The following is a 19,721-nucleotide window of genomic DNA, read 5'->3' as shown; positions in this document are numbered from 1 at the left end:
TTTTTTTCCAGATTTAGGCCTTATTAACTATCCGGTTTTCACAATAAAGGGTTAAGTAAGTGTTTCTTTTTCTTGTGGGGCAAACTTAACTGCATAAATTGAATCTTATATCAAAAATTTGAAACGAGTGGTGTATCTTAAAGCAGTTTTGTAGAACGTGTATGCTTTTTTTCTCTTAAAGGCGCAGTATCGTTTTTTAAAATTGTTATTTTTTCACTAAATATAGTGTTTTCAAGCTTGTTTGTGGTCATTACTAGCCTGTTCAACATGTCTGACATTGAGGAAAGCCAATGTTCAATGTGTTTAGAAGCCATTGTGGAACCCCCACTTAGAATGTGTCCCTCATGCACTGAAAGGTCAATAAATTGCAAAGAACATATTTTAGCTAATTAAAGTATGTTGCAGGATGATTCTCAGTCAGAAGGGAATCAGGTTATGCCATCTAGTTCTCCCCAAGTGTCACAACCATTAACGCCCGCACAAGCGACACCAAGTACTTCTAGTGCGTCTAATTCTTTCACCCTGCAAGATATGGCCGCAGTTATGAACACTACCCTCACAGAGGTTTTAACTAAGCGGCCTGGGCTGCAGGGGAAGCGCAGTAGGTCTGGTGTGAGAGTAAATACTGAGCCCTCTGACACTTTATTAGCCATATCTGATGTACCCTCACAATGTTCTGAGTTGGGTGGTGAGGGATTTGCTGTCGGAGGGAGAGATTTCTGATTCAGGAAAGATGTTCCCTCAGACAGACTCAGATATGACGGCTTTTAAATTTAAACTAGAACACCTCCGCTTGTTGCTCAGGGCGGTTTTATCGACTCTGGATGATTGTGACCCTATTGTAGTTCCAGAGAAATTGTGTAAAATGGACAGATATCTAGAGGTTCCTGCCTACACTGATGTTTTTCCTGTCCCTAAGAAGATTTCGGACATTGTTACTAAGGAGTGGGATAGACCAGGTATTCCGTTCTCTCCCCCTCCTACTTTTAAGAAAATGTTTCCCATATCAGACACCATGCGGGATTCGTGGCAGACGTTCCCTAAGGTGGAGGGAGCTATTTCTACCCTGGCTAAGCGTACAACTATACCTATTGAGGACAGTTGTGCTTTCAAAGATCCTATGGATAAAATATTAGAGGGTCTCCTAAAGAAAATATTTATTCATCAGGGTTTTCTTCTGCAACCTATAGCGTGCATTGTTCCTGTAACTACTGCAGCTGCTTTTTGGTTCAAGGCTCTGGAGGAGGCTCTTTAGGTTGAGACCACATTAGATGATATTCTGGATAGAATTAGGGCTCTCAAGCTAGCTAATTCTTTCATTACAGATGCCGCTTTTCAACTGGCTAAATTAGCGGCAAAGAATTCAGGTTTTGCCATTTTAGCGCGTAGAGCGTTATGGCTTAACTCCTGGTCTGCTGATGTGTCATCAAAATCTAAGCTTTTAGCCATCCCTTTCAAAGGTAAGACCCTATTTGGGCCTGAACTGAAAGAGATTATTTCCGACATCACTGGAGGAAAAGGCCATGCCCTTCCTCAGGATAAGACAAATAAGATGAGGACCAAACAAAGTAATTTTCGTTCCTTTCGAAACTTCAAAGGTGGTCCCTCTACCTCTTCCACTGCTGCAAAACAAGAGGGGAATTTTGCTCAATCCAAGTCAATCTGAAGACCTAACCAGACTTGGAACAAAGGTAAACAGTCCAAGAAGCCCGCTGCTGCCACCAAGATAGCATGAAGGGGTAGCCCCCAATCCGGTACCAGATCTAGTAGGGGGTAGACTTTCTTTCTTTGCTCAGGCTTGGGCAAGATACGTTCAGGACTCCTGGGCTTTATAAATCGTAACCCAGGGGTATCTTCTAGATTTCAAAGAGTCTCCTCCAAGGGGGAGATTCCATCTTTCTCAATTGTCTGTAAACCAGACAAAAAGAGAGGCGTTCTTACGCTGTGTAGAAGACCTATATACCATGGGAGTAATCTGCCCACTTACGAAAACAGAGCAGAGGTTTTACTCCAATCTGTTTGTGGTTCCCAAAAAAGAGGGAACCTTCAGACCAATTTTAGATCTCAAGATCCTAAACAAATTCCTCAGAGTCCCATCCTTGAAGATGGAGACCATTCAGACTATTTTACCAATGATCCAGGAGGGTCAATATATGACCACCGTGGACTTAAAGGATGCGCATCTACACATCCCTATCCACAAAGATCATCACAAGTTCTATTCCTACTGACTATTGCATCGGCACGCAGAGTTTTTGAGTTGGCGGCCTTGCAATGTGATTCTGTTTTTTCACGCCGATAAGGCTGTTCTTCGCACAGGGTTGGGATTTCTTCCCAAGGTTGTGTCGAACCGCAACATCAACCAGGAGATAGTGGTTCCTTCATTGTGTCCTAACCCTTCTCCTTTAAAGGAAAGGTTGCTTCATAATTTGGATGTGGTTCGAGCCTTGAAGTTCTATCTTTAGGCAACGAAAGAATTCAGACAGACTTCATCTTTATTTGTTGTGTATTTGGGGAAGCGCAGGCGGCAGAAGGCCTCTTCCACTTCCCTTTCCTTTTGGTTAAGGAGCTTAATTCGCTTGGCCTATGAGACAGCAGGACATAAGCCTCCTCAGAGGATTACGGCTCACTCAACTAGGGCTGTGGCCTCTTCATGTGTATTTAAGAATGAGGCCTCTATGGAGCAGATTTGTAAGGCGGCTACTTGGTCCTCCTTACATACTTTTACAAAGTTTTACAAATTTGATGTTTTTGCTTCGGCGGAAGCAGTTTTTGGGAGAAAGGTTTTGCAGGCTGTGGTGCCCTCAGATTAGGATCCGCATCTTTTGCCCTCGCGTTTTTTTTCTTCTTCATTCAGTGTCCTCTAGTTTCCCACAAGTAATGAATGAAGCCGTGGACTCTCCTCCCATTAAGTTGGAAAACATAAATAATGCTTTCATTTCTATCTGTGGGAGGAGAGTCCACGGCTCCCGCCCGTTTCTCCAGTGGGTGGACCTAAATTAATTTTTGTTCTTCTGGCACCATTTATACCCTGATATTTCTCCTACTGTTCCTTGTTCCCTCTGCAGAATGACTGGGGGGTGAGGGGAGTGGGGGAGGTATTTAAGCCTTTGGCTGGGGTGTCTTTGCCTCCTCCTGGTGGCCAGGTTCTTAATTACCACAAGTAATGAAAGAAGCTGTAGACTCTCCTCCCACAGATGGAAATTAAATTATCAAGTAAGCATAATTTATGTAATTTAAAGGCTACAGCATTCAGTAACTAGTGTTGTGTATATGCTATATAAACACCTATTACATATTGTGCCATCATGTCTGTGACTAAGGCATTTACAGCCGAAAGACTCAGAGATGGTGTTTGTCTTTCAATAAATTTATATTATTTGAATGTTTGGAGGCTCGCTGTTTTTTGGACTATTGAACTTAAAGGGACAGTCTGATTTTTTTTTATTGTTTAAAAAGATAGATAATGCCTTTTTACCTATTCCCCAGCTTTGCACAACCAATCTAGGGCTAGCTTCCATTGAGGTGGTAAAGTGTGGAAACTGGTGGTAAAAACATCTCCATTAAAGTCTATAGAGAATTTTTATGTTACCACCAGTTTTAAAACTTTACCATCTCAATGGAAACTAGGCCATGCTTTATAACCTTAAAAACCTCTAAATTTCTGACTGTTTCTGAGCGTCTTCAGGCCACCTCTTATCTCAGTGTATTCCATCAGCTTTTCACAGCCAGACAGTGCTAGTTCATGTGTGCATATAGATAACATTGTGCTCAATTCCATGGAGTTATTTATGAAGCAGCACTGATTGGCTATAATGCAACTTTGAAAATAGCACTGAGATAAAGGGGCAGTCTGCAGAGGCTTAGATACAAGGTAATCACAGAGGTAAAAAGTATATTAATATAACAGTGTTGGTTATGCAAAAACAAAATTTATGCTTACCTGATAAATTTCTTTCTTTTGCGATGTACCAAGTCCACGGATTCATCCTAACTTGTGGGATATTGTCCTTCCTAACAGGAAGTAGCAAAGAGAGCACCACAGCAGAGCTGTCTATATAGCTCCTCCCTTAACTCCACCCCCCAGTCATTCGACCGAAGGCCAAGGAAGAAAAGGAGAAACTATAAGTTACAGAGGTGACTTAAGTTTACATAAAAAAATACTATCTGTCTTGAATAGACAGGGTGGGCCGTGTACTCGGTACATCGCAAAAGAAAGAAATTTATCAGGTAAGCATAAATTTTGTTTTCTTTTGCAAGATGTACCGAATCCACGGATTCATCCTAACTTGTGGCATACCAATACCAAAGCTTTAGGACACGGATGAAGGGAGGGACAAGACAGGAACCTAAACGGAAGGCACCACTGCTTGCAAAACCTTTCTCCCAAAAATAGCCTCCGAAGATGCAAAAGTATCAAATTTGTAAAATTTGGAAAAGGTATGAAGCGAAGACCAAGTCGCAGCCTTACAAATCTGTTCAACAGAAGCATCAATTTTAAAAGCCCATGTGGAAGCCACCGCTCTAGTGGAGTGAGCTGTAATTCTTTCAGGAGGCTGCTGTCCAGCAGTCTCATAAGCCAAACGCATGATGCTCTTCAGCCAAAAGGAAAGAGAGGTAGCCGTAGCCTTTTGACCTCTACGCTTTCCAGCATAGACAACAAACAAAGAAGATGATTGACGAAAATCTTTGGTTGCCTGCAAAGAAAACTTCAAGGCACGAACCACGTCCAAGTTGTGCAACAGACGTTCCTTCTTAGAAGAAGGATTAGTACACAGAGAAGGAACAACAATTTCCTGATTGATATTCCTGTTAGAAACCACCTTAGGGGGGAACCCAGGTTTGGTACACAAAACCACCTTATCAGCATGGAAAACAAGATAAGGCGAGTCGCATTGTAATGCAGATAGTTCAGAAACTCTTCGAGCTGAAGAGATAGCAACTAGAAACAGAACTAAATTTAGACTCCATGGCGGAGCAGCAGGTTTAAACACAGGCTTGATTCTAACTAAAGCCTGACAAAAAGCCTGAAAGTCTGGGACATCAGCCAGACGCTTGTGTAATAGGATAGACAAAGCAGTATCTGTATACAAAGAGAGAAGCGCTCTACCAGGAACGAACAACAGCTCAGTGGCTTGTTCTATGGCGATTTACCACCCGGAAGCAGCCTCTTTTAGACCAGTGTGCTTTTCACAGAAGAAAACTTTCCTGAAGTATATCAGTCTGATCCCGCCAAGTAAGGTCAGTCCAGCCCCGAAATACCAGGCAATTCTCCTCTGAACAAGGAACATGACAACCCCAGACGATCGTTTCGGCCTCCTATGGGCCTCGTCAGTGAGGTGCAGCCACATTCCTCTAAGCACACTGGGCAAGGAGTCCACGTCTGGTTTCCCCCATCACCCATAGGGAGACTTCCCCAGGGTCATAATAATTTGCATACAAAGAGAGAAGCGCTCTACCAGGAACGAACAACAGCTCAGTGGCTTGTTCTATGGCGATTTACCACCCGGAAGCAGCCTCTTTTAGACCAGTGTGCTTTTCACAGAAGAAAACTTTCCTGAAGTATATCAGTCTGATCCCGCCAAGTAAGGTCAGTCCAGCCCCGAAATACCAGGCAATTCTCCTCTGAACAAGGAACATGACAACCCCAGACGATCGTTTCGGCCTCCTATGGGCCTCGTCAGTGAGGTGCAGCCACATTCCTCTAAGCACACTGGGCAAGGAGTCTACGTCTGGTTTCCCCCATCACCCATAGGGAGACTTCCCCAGGGTCATAATAATTTGCATACAAAGAGAGAAGCGCTCTACCAGGAACGAACAACAGCTCAGTGGCTTGTTCTATGGCGATTTACCACCCGGAAGCAGCCTCTTTTAGACCAGTGTGCTTTTCACAGAAGAAAACTTTCCTGAAGTATATCAGTCTGATCCCGCCAAGTAAGGTCAGTCCAGCCCCGAAATACCAGGCAATTCTCCTCTGAACAAGGAACATGACAACCCCAGACGATCGTTTCGGCCTCCTATGGGCCTCGTCAGTGAGGTGCAGCCACATTCCTCTAAGCACACTGGGCAAGGAGTCCACGTCTGGTTTCCCCCATCACCCATAGGGAGACTTCCCCAGGGTCATAATAATTTGCATACAAAGAGAGAAGCGCTCTACCAGGAACGAACAACAGCTCAGTGGCTTGTTCTATGGCGATTTACCACCCGGAAGCAGCCTCTTTTAGACCAGTGTGCTTTTCACAGAAGAAAACTTTCCTGAAGTATATCAGTCTGATCCCGCCAAGTAAGGTCAGTCCAGCCCCGAAATACCAGGCAATTCTCCTCTGAACAAGGAACATGACAACCCCAGACGATCGTTTCGGCCTCCTATGGGCCTCGTCAGTGAGGTGCAGCCACATTCCTCTAAGCACACTGGGCAAGGAGTCCACGTCTGGTTTCCCCCATCACCCATAGGGAGACTTCCCCAGGGTCATAATAATTTGCATACAAAGAGAGAAGCGCTCTACCAGGAACGAACAACAGCTCAGTGGCTTGTTCTATGGCGATTTACCACCCGGAAGCAGCCTCTTTTAGACCAGTGTGCTTTTCACAGAAGAAAACTTTCCTGAAGTATATCAGTCTGATCCCGCCAAGTAAGGTCAGTCCAGCCCCGAAATACCAGGCAATTCTCCTCTGAACAAGGAACATGACAACCCCAGACGATCGTTTCGGCCTCCTATGGGCCTCGTCAGTGAGGTGCAGCCACATTCCTCTAAGCACACTGGGCAAGGAGTCCACGTCTGGTTTCCCCCATCACCCATAGGGAGACTTCCCCAGGGTCATAATAATTTGCATACAAAGAGAGAAGCGCTCTACCAGGAACGAACAACAGCTCAGTGGCTTGTTCTATGGCGATTTACCACCCGGAAGCAGCCTCTTTTAGACCAGTGTGCTTTTCACAGAAGAAAACTTTCCTGAAGTATATCAGTCTGATCCCGCCAAGTAAGGTCAGTCCAGCCCCGAAATACCAGGCAATTCTCCTCTGAACAAGGAACATGACAACCCCAGACGATCGTTTCGGCCTCCTATGGGCCTCGTCAGTGAGGTGCAGCCACATTCCTCTAAGCACACTGGGCAAGGAGTCCACGTCTGGTTTCCCCCATCACCCATAGGGAGACTTCCCCAGGGTCATAATAATTTGCATACAAAGAGAGAAGCGCTCTACCAGGAACGAACAACAGCTCAGTGGCTTGTTCTATGGCGATTTACCACCCGGAAGCAGCCTCTTTTAGACCAGTGTGCTTTTCACAGAAGAAAACTTACCTGAAGTATATCAGTCTGATCCCGCCAAGTAAGGTCAGTCCAGCCCCGAAATACCAGGCAATTCTCCTCTGAACAAGGAACATGACAACCCCAGACGATCGTTTCGGCCTCCTATGGGCCTCGTCAGTGAGGTGCAGCCACATTCCTCTAAGCACACTGGGCAAGGAGTCCACGTCTGGTTTCCCCCATCACCCATAGGGAGACTTCCCCAGGGTCATAATAATTTGCATACAAAGAGAGAAGCGCTCTACCAGGAACGAACAACAGCTCAGTGGCTTGTTCTATGGCGATTTACCACCCGGAAGCAGCCTCTTTTAGACCAGTGTGCTTTTCACAGAAGAAAACTTTCCTGAAGTATATCAGTCTGATCCCGCCAAGTAAGGTCAGTCCAGCCCCGAAATACCAGGCAATTCTCCTCTGAACAAGGAACATGACAACCCCAGACGATCGTTTCGGCCTCCTATGGGCCTCGTCAGTGAGGTGCAGCCACATTCCTCTAAGCACACTGGGCAAGGAGTCCACGTCTGGTTTCCCCCATCACCCATAGGGAGACTTCCCCAGGGTCATAATAATTTGCATACAAAGAGAGAAGCGCTCTACCAGGAACGAACAACAGCTCAGTGGCTTGTTCTATGGCGATTTACCACCCGGAAGCAGCCTCTTTTAGACCAGTGTGCTTTTCACAGAAGAAAACTTTCCTGAAGTATATCAGTCTGATCCCGCCAAGTAAGGTCAGTCCAGCCCCGAAATACCAGGCAATTCTCCTCTGAACAAGGAACATGACAACCCCAGACGATCGTTTCGGCCTCCTATGGGCCTCGTCAGTGAGGTGCAGCCACATTCCTCTAAGCACACTGGGCAAGGAGTCCACGTCTGGTTTCCCCCATCACCCATAGGGAGACTTCCCCAGGGTCATAATAATTTGCATACAAAGAGAGAAGCGCTCTACCAGGAACGAACAACAGCTCAGTGGCTTGTTCTATGGCGATTTACCACCCGGAAGCAGCCTCTTTTAGACCAGTGTGCTTTTCACAGAAGAAAACTTTCCTGAAGTATATCAGTCTGATCCCGCCAAGTAAGGTCAGTCCAGCCCCGAAATACCAGGCAATTCTCCTCTGAACAAGGAACATGACAACCCCAGACGATCGTTTCGGCCTCCTATGGGCCTCGTCAGTGAGGTGCAGCCACATTCCTCTAAGCACACTGGGCAAGGAGTCCACGTCTGGTTTCCCCCATCACCCATAGGGAGACTTCCCCAGGGTCATAATAATTTGCATACAAAGAGAGAAGCGCTCTACCAGGAACGAACAACAGCTCAGTGGCTTGTTCTATGGCGATTTACCACCCGGAAGCAGCCTCTTTTAGACCAGTGTGCTTTTCACAGAAGAAAACTTTCCTGAAGTATATCAGTCTGATCCCGCCAAGTAAGGTCAGTCCAGCCCCGAAATACCAGGCAATTCTCCTCTGAACAAGGAACATGACAACCCCAGACGATCGTTTCGGCCTCCTATGGGCCTCGTCAGTGAGGTGCAGCCACATTCCTCTAAGCACACTGGGCAAGGAGTCCACGTCTGGTTTCCCCCATCACCCATAGGGAGACTTCCCCAGGGTCATAATAATTTGCATACAAAGAGAGAAGCGCTCTACCAGGAACGAACAACAGCTCAGTGGCTTGTTCTATGGCGATTTACCACCCGGAAGCAGCCTCTTTTAGACCAGTGTGCTTTTCACAGAAGAAAACTTTCCTGAAGTATATCAGTCTGATCCCGCCAAGTAAGGTCAGTCCAGCCCCGAAATACCAGGCAATTCTCCTCTGAACAAGGAACATGACAACCCCAGACGATCGTTTCGGCCTCCTATGGGCCTCGTCAGTGAGGTGCAGCCACATTCCTCTAAGCACACTGGGCAAGGAGTCCACGTCTGGTTTCCCCCATCACCCATAGGGAGACTTCCCCAGGGTCATAATAATTTGCATACAAAGAGAGAAGCGCTCTACCAGGAACGAACAACAGCTCAGTGGCTTGTTCTATGGCGATTTACCACCCGGAAGCAGCCTCTTTTAGACCAGTGTGCTTTTCACAGAAGAAAACTTTCCTGAAGTATATCAGTCTGATCCCGCCAAGTAAGGTCAGTCCAGCCCCGAAATACCAGGCAATTCTCCTCTGAACAAGGAACATGACAACCCCAGACGATCGTTTCAGCCTCCTATGGGCCTCGTCAGTGAGGTGCAGCCACATTCCTCTAAGCACACTGGGCAAGGAGTCCACGTCTGGTTCGTTCGTTCCTGGTAGAGCGCTTCTCTCTTCGTATGCAAATTATTATGACCCTGGGGAAGTCTCCCTATGGGTGATGGGGGAAACCAGACGTGGACTCCTTGCCCAGTGTGCTTAGAGGAATGTGGCTGCACCTCACTGACGAGGCCCATAGGAGGCCGAAACGATCATCTGGGGTTGTCATGTTCCTTGTTCAGAGGAGAATTGCCTGGTATTTCGGGGCTGGACTGACCTTACTTGGCGGGATCAGACTGATATACTTCAGGAAAGTTTTCTTCTGTGAAAAGCACACTGGTCTAAAAGAGGCTGCTTCCGGGTGGTAAATCGCCATAGAACAAGCCACTGAGCTGTTGTTCGTTCCTGGTAGAGCGCTTCTCTCTTCGTATGCAAATTATTATGACCCTGGGGAAGTCTCCCTATGGGTGATGGGGGAAACCAGACGTGGACTCCTTGCCCAGTGTGCTTAGAGGAATGTGGCTGCACCTCACTGACGAGGCCCATAGGAGGCCGAAACGATCGTCTGGGGTTGTCATGTTCCTTGTTCAGAGGAGAATTGCCTGGTATTTCGGGGCTGGACTGACCTTACTTGGCGGGATCAGACTGATATACTTCAGGAAAGTTTTCTTCTGTGAAAAGCACACTGGTCTAAAAGAGGCTGCTTCCGGGTGGTAAATCGCCATAGAACAAGCCACTGAGCTGTTGTTCGTTCCTGGTAGAGCGCTTCTCTCTTCGTATGCAAATTATTATGACCCTGGGGAAGTCTCCCTATGGGTGATGGGGGAAACCAGACGTGGACTCCTTGCCCAGTGTGCTTAGAGGAATGTGGCTGCACCTCACTGACAAGGCACATAGGAGGCCGAAACGATCGTCTGGGGTTGTCATGTTCCTTGTTCAGAGGAGAATTGCCTGGTATTTCGGGGCTGGACTGACCTTACTTGGCGGAATCAGACTGATATACTTCAGGAAAGTTTTCTTCTGTGAAAAGCACACTGGTCTAAAAGAGGCTGCTTCCGGGTGGTAAATCGCCATAGAACAAGCCACTGAGCTGGCGTTCGTTCCTGGTAGAGCGCTTCTCTCTTCGTATGCAAATTATTATGACCCTGGGGAAGTCTCCCTATGGGTGATGGGGGAAACCAGACGTGGACTCCTTGCCCAGTGTGCTTAGAGGAATGTGGCTGCACCTCACTGACGAGGCCCATAGGAGGCCGAAACGATCGTCTGGGGTTGTCATGTTCCTTGTTCAGAGGAGAATTGCCTGGTATTTCGGGGCTGGACTGACCTTACTTGGCGGGATCAGACTGATATACTTCAGGAAAGTTTTCTTCTGTGAAAAGCACACTGGTCTAAAAGAGGCTGCTTCTGGGTGGTAAATCGCCATAGAACAAGCCACTGAGCTGTTGTTCGTTCCTGGTAGAGCGCTTCTCTCTTCGTATGCAAAGCAGTATCTGTCCCTTTAGGGAACTAGCTGACAATCCTTTCTCCAATCCTTGAAGAAAGGACAAAATCCTAGAAATCCTGATCTTACTCCATGAGTAGCCTTTGGATTCGCACCAAAAAAGATATTTACGCCATATCTTGTGATAGATTTTCCTGGTGACAGGCTTTCGAGCCTGAATCAAGGTATCTATGACCGACTCAGAGAAACCCTGCTTTGATAAAATCAAGCGTTCAATCTCCAAGCAGTCAGTTGCAGGGAAATTAGATTTGGATGCCTGAACGGACCCTGAATTAGAAGGTCCTGTCGCAGTGGTAGAGTCCATGGTGGCAGAGATGACATGTCCACCAGGTCTGCATACAAAGGGATTCTAGCACCTTTGTGAAGATTCTTGGCGCCTTGCCAACCTGAAGGGAAGAGCCACAAACTGGTAATGCCTGTCCAGAAAGGCAAACCTGAGAAACTCGTGATGATCTTTGTGGATAGGAATGTGTAGATACGCATCCTTTAGATCCACGGTTGTCATATATTGACCCTCCTGGATCATTGGTAAAATGGTCTCCATCTTGAAGGATGGAACTCTTAGGAATTGGTTTAGGATCTTGAGATCTAGAATTGGTCTGAAGGTTCCCTCTTTTTTGGGAACCACAAACAGATTGGAGTAGAAACCTTGCCCCCGTTCTGCTTTTGGAACTGGGCAGATCACTCCCATGGTAAAAAGGTCTTCTACACAGCGTAAGAAGCCTCTCTTTTTGTCTGGTTTACAGACAATTGAGAAAGATGGAATCTCCCCCTTGGAGGAGAATCTTTGAAATCTAGGAGATACCCCTGGGTTACAATTTCTACGGCCCAGGAGTCCTGAACGTCTCTTGCCCAGGCCTGAGCAAAGAGAGAGAGTCTAACCCCTACTAGATCCGGTCCCGGATCGGGGGCTACCCCTTCATGCTGTCTTAGTGGCAGCAGCAGGCTTTTTGGCCTGTTTACCCTTGTTCCAAGCCTGGTTAGGTCTCCAGGTTGGCTTGGATTGAGCAAAGGTCCCCTCTTGCTTTGCAGCCGGGGAAGAGGAAGCGGGACCACCCTTGAAGTTTCGAAAGGAACGAAAATTATTTTGTTTGGTCCTTGTCTTATTTGACTTATCTTAAGGGAGGGCATGACCCTTTCCTCCAGTGATGTCTGAAATGATCTCTTTCAGTGCAGGCTTGAATAGGGTCTTACCTTTGAAAGGGATGGTTAAAATCTTAGATTTAGATGACACATCGGCCGACCAGGACTTAACCCATAACGCTCTACGCGCTAAAATGGCAAAACCTGAATTCTTTGCCGCTAATTTAGCAAGATGAAATGCGGCGTCTGTAATGAAAGAATTAGCTAACTTAAGAGCCTTAATTCTGTCCAGAATATCATCTAGTGGGGTCTCCATCTGAAGAGCCTCTTCTAGAGCCTCAAACCAAAATGCAGCTGCAGTGGTTACAGGAACAATGCACGCTATAGGTTGAAGAAGAAAACCTTGATGAACAAAAATTTTCTTTAGGAGACCCTCTAATTTTTTATGCATAGGATCAATGAAAGCACAACTGTCTTCAATAGGTATAGTTGTACTCTTAGCTAGAGTAGAAATAGCTCCCTCCACCTTAGGGACCGTCTGCCATGAGTCCTTTATGGTGTCAGATATTGGAAACATTTTCTTAAAAACAGGAGAAGGAGCGAACGGAATACCTGGTCCATCTCACTCCTTAGTAACAATGTCCGAAATCCTCTTAGGAACCGGATAAACATCAGTGTAAACAGGAACCTCTAAATATTTGTCCATTTTACACAATTTCTCTGGAACTACAATAGGGTCACAATCATCCAGAGTCGCTAAAACCTCCCTGAGCAATAAATGGAGGTGCTCTAGCTTAAATTTAAATGCCGTCATATCTGAATCAGTCTGAGGGAACATCTTTCCAGAATCAGAAATCTCTCCCTCAGATAGAAAATCCCTCCTTCCTACTTCAGAACATTGTGAGGGAATATCGGATACGGCTACTAAAGCGTCAGAAGGCTCAGCATTTGATCTTAACCCAGAGCTACTGCGCTTCCCTTGCAACCCTGGCAGGTTATATAAAACCTCTGTGAGGGTAGTATTCATAACTGAGGCCATATGTTGCAAGGTGAAAGAATTAGACACACTAGAAGTACTTGGCGTCGCTTGTGCGGGCTTTACTGGTTGTGACACTTGGGGAGAACTAGATGGCAAAACCTGATTTCCTTCTGTCTGAGAATCATCTAATGCCAAACTTTTATAAGTCAAAATATGCTGTTTGCAATTTATAGACATATCAGTACAAGTGGGACACATTCTAAGAGGGGGTTCCACAATGGCTTCTAAACAAATTGAACAATGAGTTTCCTCAATGTCAGACATGTTTAACAGGCTAGTAATGAGGCAAGCAAGCTTGGAAAACACTTTATTTAATGAAAAAAATACAATTTGCAAAAACGGTACTGTGCCTTTAAGAGAAAAAAAGGCATACACAAACTGCAAAACTGTTTAAAATAACTCCCAAATTTCCGAAATTTTTACAGTATACCTCTCAAGCTTTAGTAAGATTGCACCACAAATATTAAGGCAATTAACCCTTAAATGAGAAAACCGGATTAAAAAGAGTTAAAAACCCAGTAAAACCCTTGTCAGTACCCTGCCACATCTCTGCTGTGGCGCCTACCTGCCCTCAAGGATGAAAAATCTGGAAATGAAGCTTCGATTAGGCTCTTAGAAGTGCTCCAGGACCCTTCTGTTGTGGCTTGCTGCTTGCCTATGCAAAATAAATGCGCAACTGAGGCGCAAAAATAGGCCCCGCCCCTCTCTACCCGATGTTGCTGGGGCCTACACAGAAAGTTACAAAACGAACCTTGAGCCATGTGGGTTATAAAAAAACCCAAATAAGCCAAGTGAATCTTCCAAACAGAAGTCCCAAGTAAAATAAACATAGTACTCCCAGACACACAAACGTTTGTTCCTAATATAACATACAAACTGAGTGCCCATAAAATTAGCCCTATATGCAAGCTAGTAATACCCTTCTAACACTAGGATTACTGCTTACCCTTCCCCTAATGGGGATACTTTCAGCCTTTCTGTAGTTATCCAAGTCTCTGCAGAAAAAAAGGGCTGAACATACCTCATTGCTGTATAGCAAGAACCGTTCCTCACACTGACGTTTTCCTGTACTCCTCAGCTTCTGTGGGAACAGTAGTGGACCTTAGTTACAAATGCTAAGATCATAAACCTCCAGGCAGAAATCTTCATCTATATCCTGCCTGAGAGTAAATAGTACAACATCGGTACCATTTAAAAATAACAAACACTTGATTGAAGATAAAATAAAACTAACAGTTTAACACCTCTTCTCTTTACCCTTCCTGCTTAGAGCCAGCAAAGAGAATGACTGGGGGTGGAGTTAAGGGGGGAGCTATATAGACAGCTCTGCTGTGGTGCTCTCTTTGCTACTTCCTGTCTGGAAGGACAATATCCCACAAGTTAGGATGAATCCGTGGACTCGGTACATCTTGCAAAAGAAATTGGGGTATGGGTAATAAAGGGATTATCTATAATTTTAAACAAAAACATTTTCAGGTAGACTGTTCCTTTAAGCTCTCAGCATGTCAGCTCCCTCATTTCCCTGAGGGCAATGGCTACACTGATAATTTCTAAGTGCTCATTTTGCAAAATCTGTTTCTTTTTATGTTTTCTTTGATTGAACATAAATTTATTTACTAAAGGAGCACTGTTTCATATCCCTTTTACTACAAATTTGAAAAGGAGTTTCATGCTTTGGCTTTTTTTTCTTAAATTTGTGTTATGGGGAACAAATAGTACAGACGACCTGGGTTTTATTAAAAATAATACTAGAAAAAAAATATTGTTATGAGATATATATATATATATATATATATATATATATATATATATATTTATATATATATATATATGTTCACTCATCTAATTTCTGCATATTTAAAGGGACAGTAAATGTAAAAAAATGTTACATAATTCTGCAGTATGTTTTAAATAACATTTCAAATGAAAGATTTATGCAGCCAAAGGTTTACTCATCTTACATGTACAGATGCCCTCTTCGGCGATTCAGGTTTTTATTTTATTTATTTTTTTGTTTGGTTGTTTTTTTGTTTGGTTGTTTTGAAGGCATGATCAGGCACAGTGTGATTATACAGCAAGCCCCATGAGGTGTTTTTTTTTCTTTTCTTTTAATTGCAGGGCCGAAGAGAACATCTGTACATGCAAGGTAAGTAAACTTTTTGGTGCATAAATCTCTAATTTCACATGTTATTTAAAAGGTACAGCTATGTGCAGAATTACGTAAAAAAATATATATATGTTTACTGTCCCTTTAATTTTTTTTAGATTTAACTTTATTTTTCTATTTACATTGGTTTCCATTTATATATGTAAGGTTGTACAATAATAATATTGCATACAAAGTTGTGTTAATAACCAAAATTTACCTTAAATATATTTACAAATAATAATTCAAGGTTTTCTTTACTTCACTCACCTAGTAATACTGCAAAATAAATACATTTGAAGATATCATGTCTACTTGACAAACAGATTTAATTAAAGTTTAATTTTAAATTATTTAATTATTCAGATGTTATCTTATAAATATTTTTCCATACGCATATTACATTTCAATTTTTCTATATATCATTCCTTTCATCTGTGATTGTCCTGAACATTTTTATATTTTTGTCCTGTAATGGTGATCATGAGGATCTACCAGCTTGCTGAATAATAAAATGTATCCACTGATTTATCCACAGAGCTGTCTGTGGATGTTGAACCTCCGACTCATCAGATGCCTCAAGAGGGCAGTTCATCTTCAGACTATTCCAGTTCTCCTTCAAGCCCTATGGGACTCCAGGCTCGCGAAGAAAGCTCGGACAGCGCAGAAGAAATGGATAGGCGTAAGAAAACGTTTGTTTAGGTTTATATGTAAACACAGTTTACGGGACATTTCACGGGAGGGGGGGGGAGTATGCTCAATTGATGTTCTGTCATATATATGTATCCTTTTTTTTTTTTTTTTTTTATGTCCTTTTCAAAATTGTTCTAGGCTTAAATAATATGTACACCAGTAGACATATTGTAGTTACTCAAAGTCAAATAATCACATTACAGCTTAGAATTTACTTTCACTTACTCTGTTATATTATCTTACACAATCATGTAGTTACATTCAGGTACTGAGAGGGTATATGCCCTGTTCTAACACAATCATGTAGTTATATATTCAGGTACTGATGGGGTATATGCCCTGTTCTTACACAATCATGTAGTTATATATTCAGGTACTGATGGGGTATATGGCCTGTTCTTACACAATCATGTAGTTACATTCAGGTACTGATGGGGTGTATGCCCTGTTCTTACACAATCATGTAGTTACATTCAGGTACTGATGGGGTATATACCCTGTTCTTACACAATCATGTAGTTACATTCAGGTACTGATGGTGTATATGCCCTCTTCTTACACAATCATGTAGTTATATATTCAGGTACTGATGGGATGTATGCCCTGTTCTTACACAATCATGTAGTTACATTCAGGTACTGATGGGGTATATGCCCTGTTCTTACACTATCATGTAGTTACATTCAGGTACTGATGGTGTATATGCCCTCTTCTTACACAATCATGTAGTTATATATTCAGGTACTGATGGGGTGTATGCCCTGTTCTTACACAATCATGTAGTTACATTCAGGTACTGATGGGGTATATGCCCTGTTCTTACACAATCATGTAATTTTTTTCAGGTACTTATGGGGTGTATGCCCTGTTCTTACACAATCATGTAGTTATATATTCAGGTACTGATGGGTTATATGCCCTGTTCTTACACAATCATACTGATGGGGTATATGCCCTGTTCTTACACAATCGTGTAGTTATATTCAGGTATTGATGGGCTATATGCCCTGTTCTTACACAATCGTGTAGTTATATTCAAGTACTGATGGGCTATATGCCCTGTTCTTACATTAAAGGGACACTGAACCCACATTTTTTTCTTGCATGATTCAGATAGAGCATGCAATTTTAAGCAACTTTCTAATTTACTCCTATTATCAATTTTTCTTCATTCTCTTGCTATCTTTATTTGAAAAAGAAGGCATCTAAGCTTTTTTTTAGTTCAGTACTCTGGACAGCACTTTTTTATTGGTGGATCAATTTATCCACCATTCAGCAAGAACAATCCAGGTTGTTCACCAAAAATGGGCCGGCATCTAAACTTACATTCTTGCATTTCAAATAAAGATACCATGAAAATGAAGAAAATTTAAATAATAGGAGTAAATTAGAGTTGCTTAAAATTTCATGCTCTATCTGAATAATGACAGAAAAAAATTGGGTTCAGTGTCCCTTTAAGGTTTAAGTACTCAAATATCTTTAGCTGACTACCTCACATTTCATATACTCCTACCCTTCCAGTCGGCTTCAGCTGTGTTTATACCTATCTAATAGGTGGTAGCGGGGTATAAGCACTGCAGAAGCTAAGACTCAGCTTAGCCATCTTATGTGTCTTCCTGGTTTCCACAAAGAATCATCTCAGGCAGCATCCTTAGTGCATCTTTAGAAACAGCAATCCCTTTGTGTCCTCCTCTGCTAATACTTCTTAGCAAATTATAAAAGGAAAAATTACAGGTGTTGGAGGCACAGCTCCATATTCAATACAGAGAAATATAAAAGGACATTGTATAATAAAACTTTTGAGCTAATTTGTTTTTAATAAATCAACTTAACTTTGGACTGATACAACCAACATCAACTTGGGTGATAACTCCCCCTATATGTAAATAGCGATCAAATTTATAATACATTTCCCCCCTCATCCAACTCCAAGAGGACTGGAACACATTCTGGATTATCTATTTCTCTTGTTAAGTGTATCCAGTCCACGGATCATCCATTACTTATGGGATATTCTCCTTCCCAACAGGAAGTTGCAAGAGGATCACCCACAGCAGAGCTGCTATATAGCTCCTCCCCTAACTGTCATATCCAGTCATTCTCTTGCAAGCCTCAACCAAGATGGAGGTCGTAAGAGGACTGTGGTGTTTTATATTCTTCAATCAAAAGTTTGTTATTTTTAAATGGTGCCGGAGTGTACTGTTTATCTCAGGCAGTATTTAGAAGAAGAATCTGCCTGCGTTTTCTATGATCTTAGCAGAAGTAACTAAGATCCATGGCTGTTCTCACATATTCTGAGGAGTGAGGTAACTTCAGAGAGGGAATGGCGTGCAGGTTTTCCTGCAATAAGGTATGTGCAGTTAATATTTTTCTAGGGATGGAATTTGCTAGAAAATGCTGCTGATACCGAACTAATGTAAGTAAAGCCTTAAATGCAGTGAGAGCTACTGGTATCATGCTTATTAATAGAGATGCATACTCTTATAAAAATGTAATATAAAACGTTTGCTGGCATGTTTAATCGTTTTTATATGTATTTGGTGATAAAACTTATTGGGGCCTAGTTTTTTTCCACATGGCTGGCTTGAATTTTGCCTAGTAACAGTTTTCCTTAGGCTTTCCACTGTTGTATTATGAGTGGGAGGGGCCTTTTTTAATGCTTTCTGTGCAGCTAAAAATACTGACAGAGACATTCAGTTTCCCTCTGCATGATCCAGGACATCTCTGGAGGGCTCAAAAGGCTTCAAAGTCGTTTTTGAGGGAGGTAAAAAGCCACAGTAGAGCTGTGGCAGTTGTTGTGACTGTTTTTAAAAAAAAAAAAAAAAAAAAAAAAACGTTTTTGTCTTTTATTATTCCAGTTTGAGTATTAAAGGGTTAATCATCCATTTGCAAGTGGGTGCAATGCTCTGCTAACTTGTTACATACACTGTAAAAATTTCGTTAGTGTAACTGCCTTTTTTCACTGTTATTTCAAATTTTGACAAAATTTGTGTTTCTTAAAGGTGCAGTAACGTTTTTTATATTGCTTGTAAACTTGTTTTCCAAGCTTGCTAGTCTAATTGCTAGTCTGTTTAAACATGTCTGACACAGAGGAAACTACTTGTTCATTAAGTTTGAAAGCCATGGTGGAGCCCCATAGGAGAATGTGTACTAAATGTATTGATTTCACCTTAAACAGTAAACAAGATCAGTCTTTATCTATAAAAGAATTATCACCAGAGGGTTCTGTCGAGGGGGAAGTTATGCCGACTAACTCTCCCCACGTGTCAGACCCTTCGCCTCCCGCTCAGGGGACGCACGCTAATATGGCGCCAATTACATCAGGGACGCCCATAGCGATTACCTTGCAGGACATGGCTGCAATCATGAATAATACCCTGTCAGAGGTATTATCTAGATTGCCTGAATTAAGAGGCAAGCGCGATAGCTCTGGGGTTAGGAGAGATACAGAGCGTGCAAATGCTGTTAGAGCCATGTCTGATATTGCGTCACAGTATGCAGAACATGAGGACGGAGAGCTTCAGTCTGTGGGTGACATCTCTGACTCGGGGAAACCTGATTCAGAGATTTCTAATTTTAAATTTAAGCTTGAGAACCTCCGTGTATTGCTTGGGGAGGTATTAGCTGCTCTGAATGACTGTAACACAGTTGCAATTCCAGAGAAATTGTGTAGGCTGGATAGATACTATGCGGTGCCGGTGTTTACTGACGTTTTTCCTATACCTAAAA

At 43.2% G+C, this 19,721-nt stretch overlaps 1 protein-coding gene across 1 annotated transcript in view; it reads left to right on the top strand.

Moving 5' to 3' along the window:
* Positions 1–19,721, top strand: part of ZCCHC14 (zinc finger CCHC-type containing 14) — an 817,209-nt gene that overhangs the window by 621,376 nt on the left and 176,112 nt on the right. Inside the window, exon 12 of the mRNA XM_053701177.1 lies at positions 15,838–15,981. Coding sequence (XP_053557152.1) covers positions 15,838–15,981 — 144 coding nt within the window. The remainder of the gene's footprint in view (positions 1–15,837; positions 15,982–19,721) is intronic.

Source organism: Bombina bombina, chromosome 1, assembly GCF_027579735.1.
Source record: "Bombina bombina isolate aBomBom1 chromosome 1, aBomBom1.pri, whole genome shotgun sequence".
In the NCBI taxonomy this organism is placed as follows: domain Eukaryota; kingdom Metazoa; phylum Chordata; class Amphibia; order Anura; family Bombinatoridae; genus Bombina; species Bombina bombina.
The sequence above is the reverse complement of the archived record's forward strand: the minus strand, read 5'-3'. Positions and strand labels throughout refer to the sequence as shown.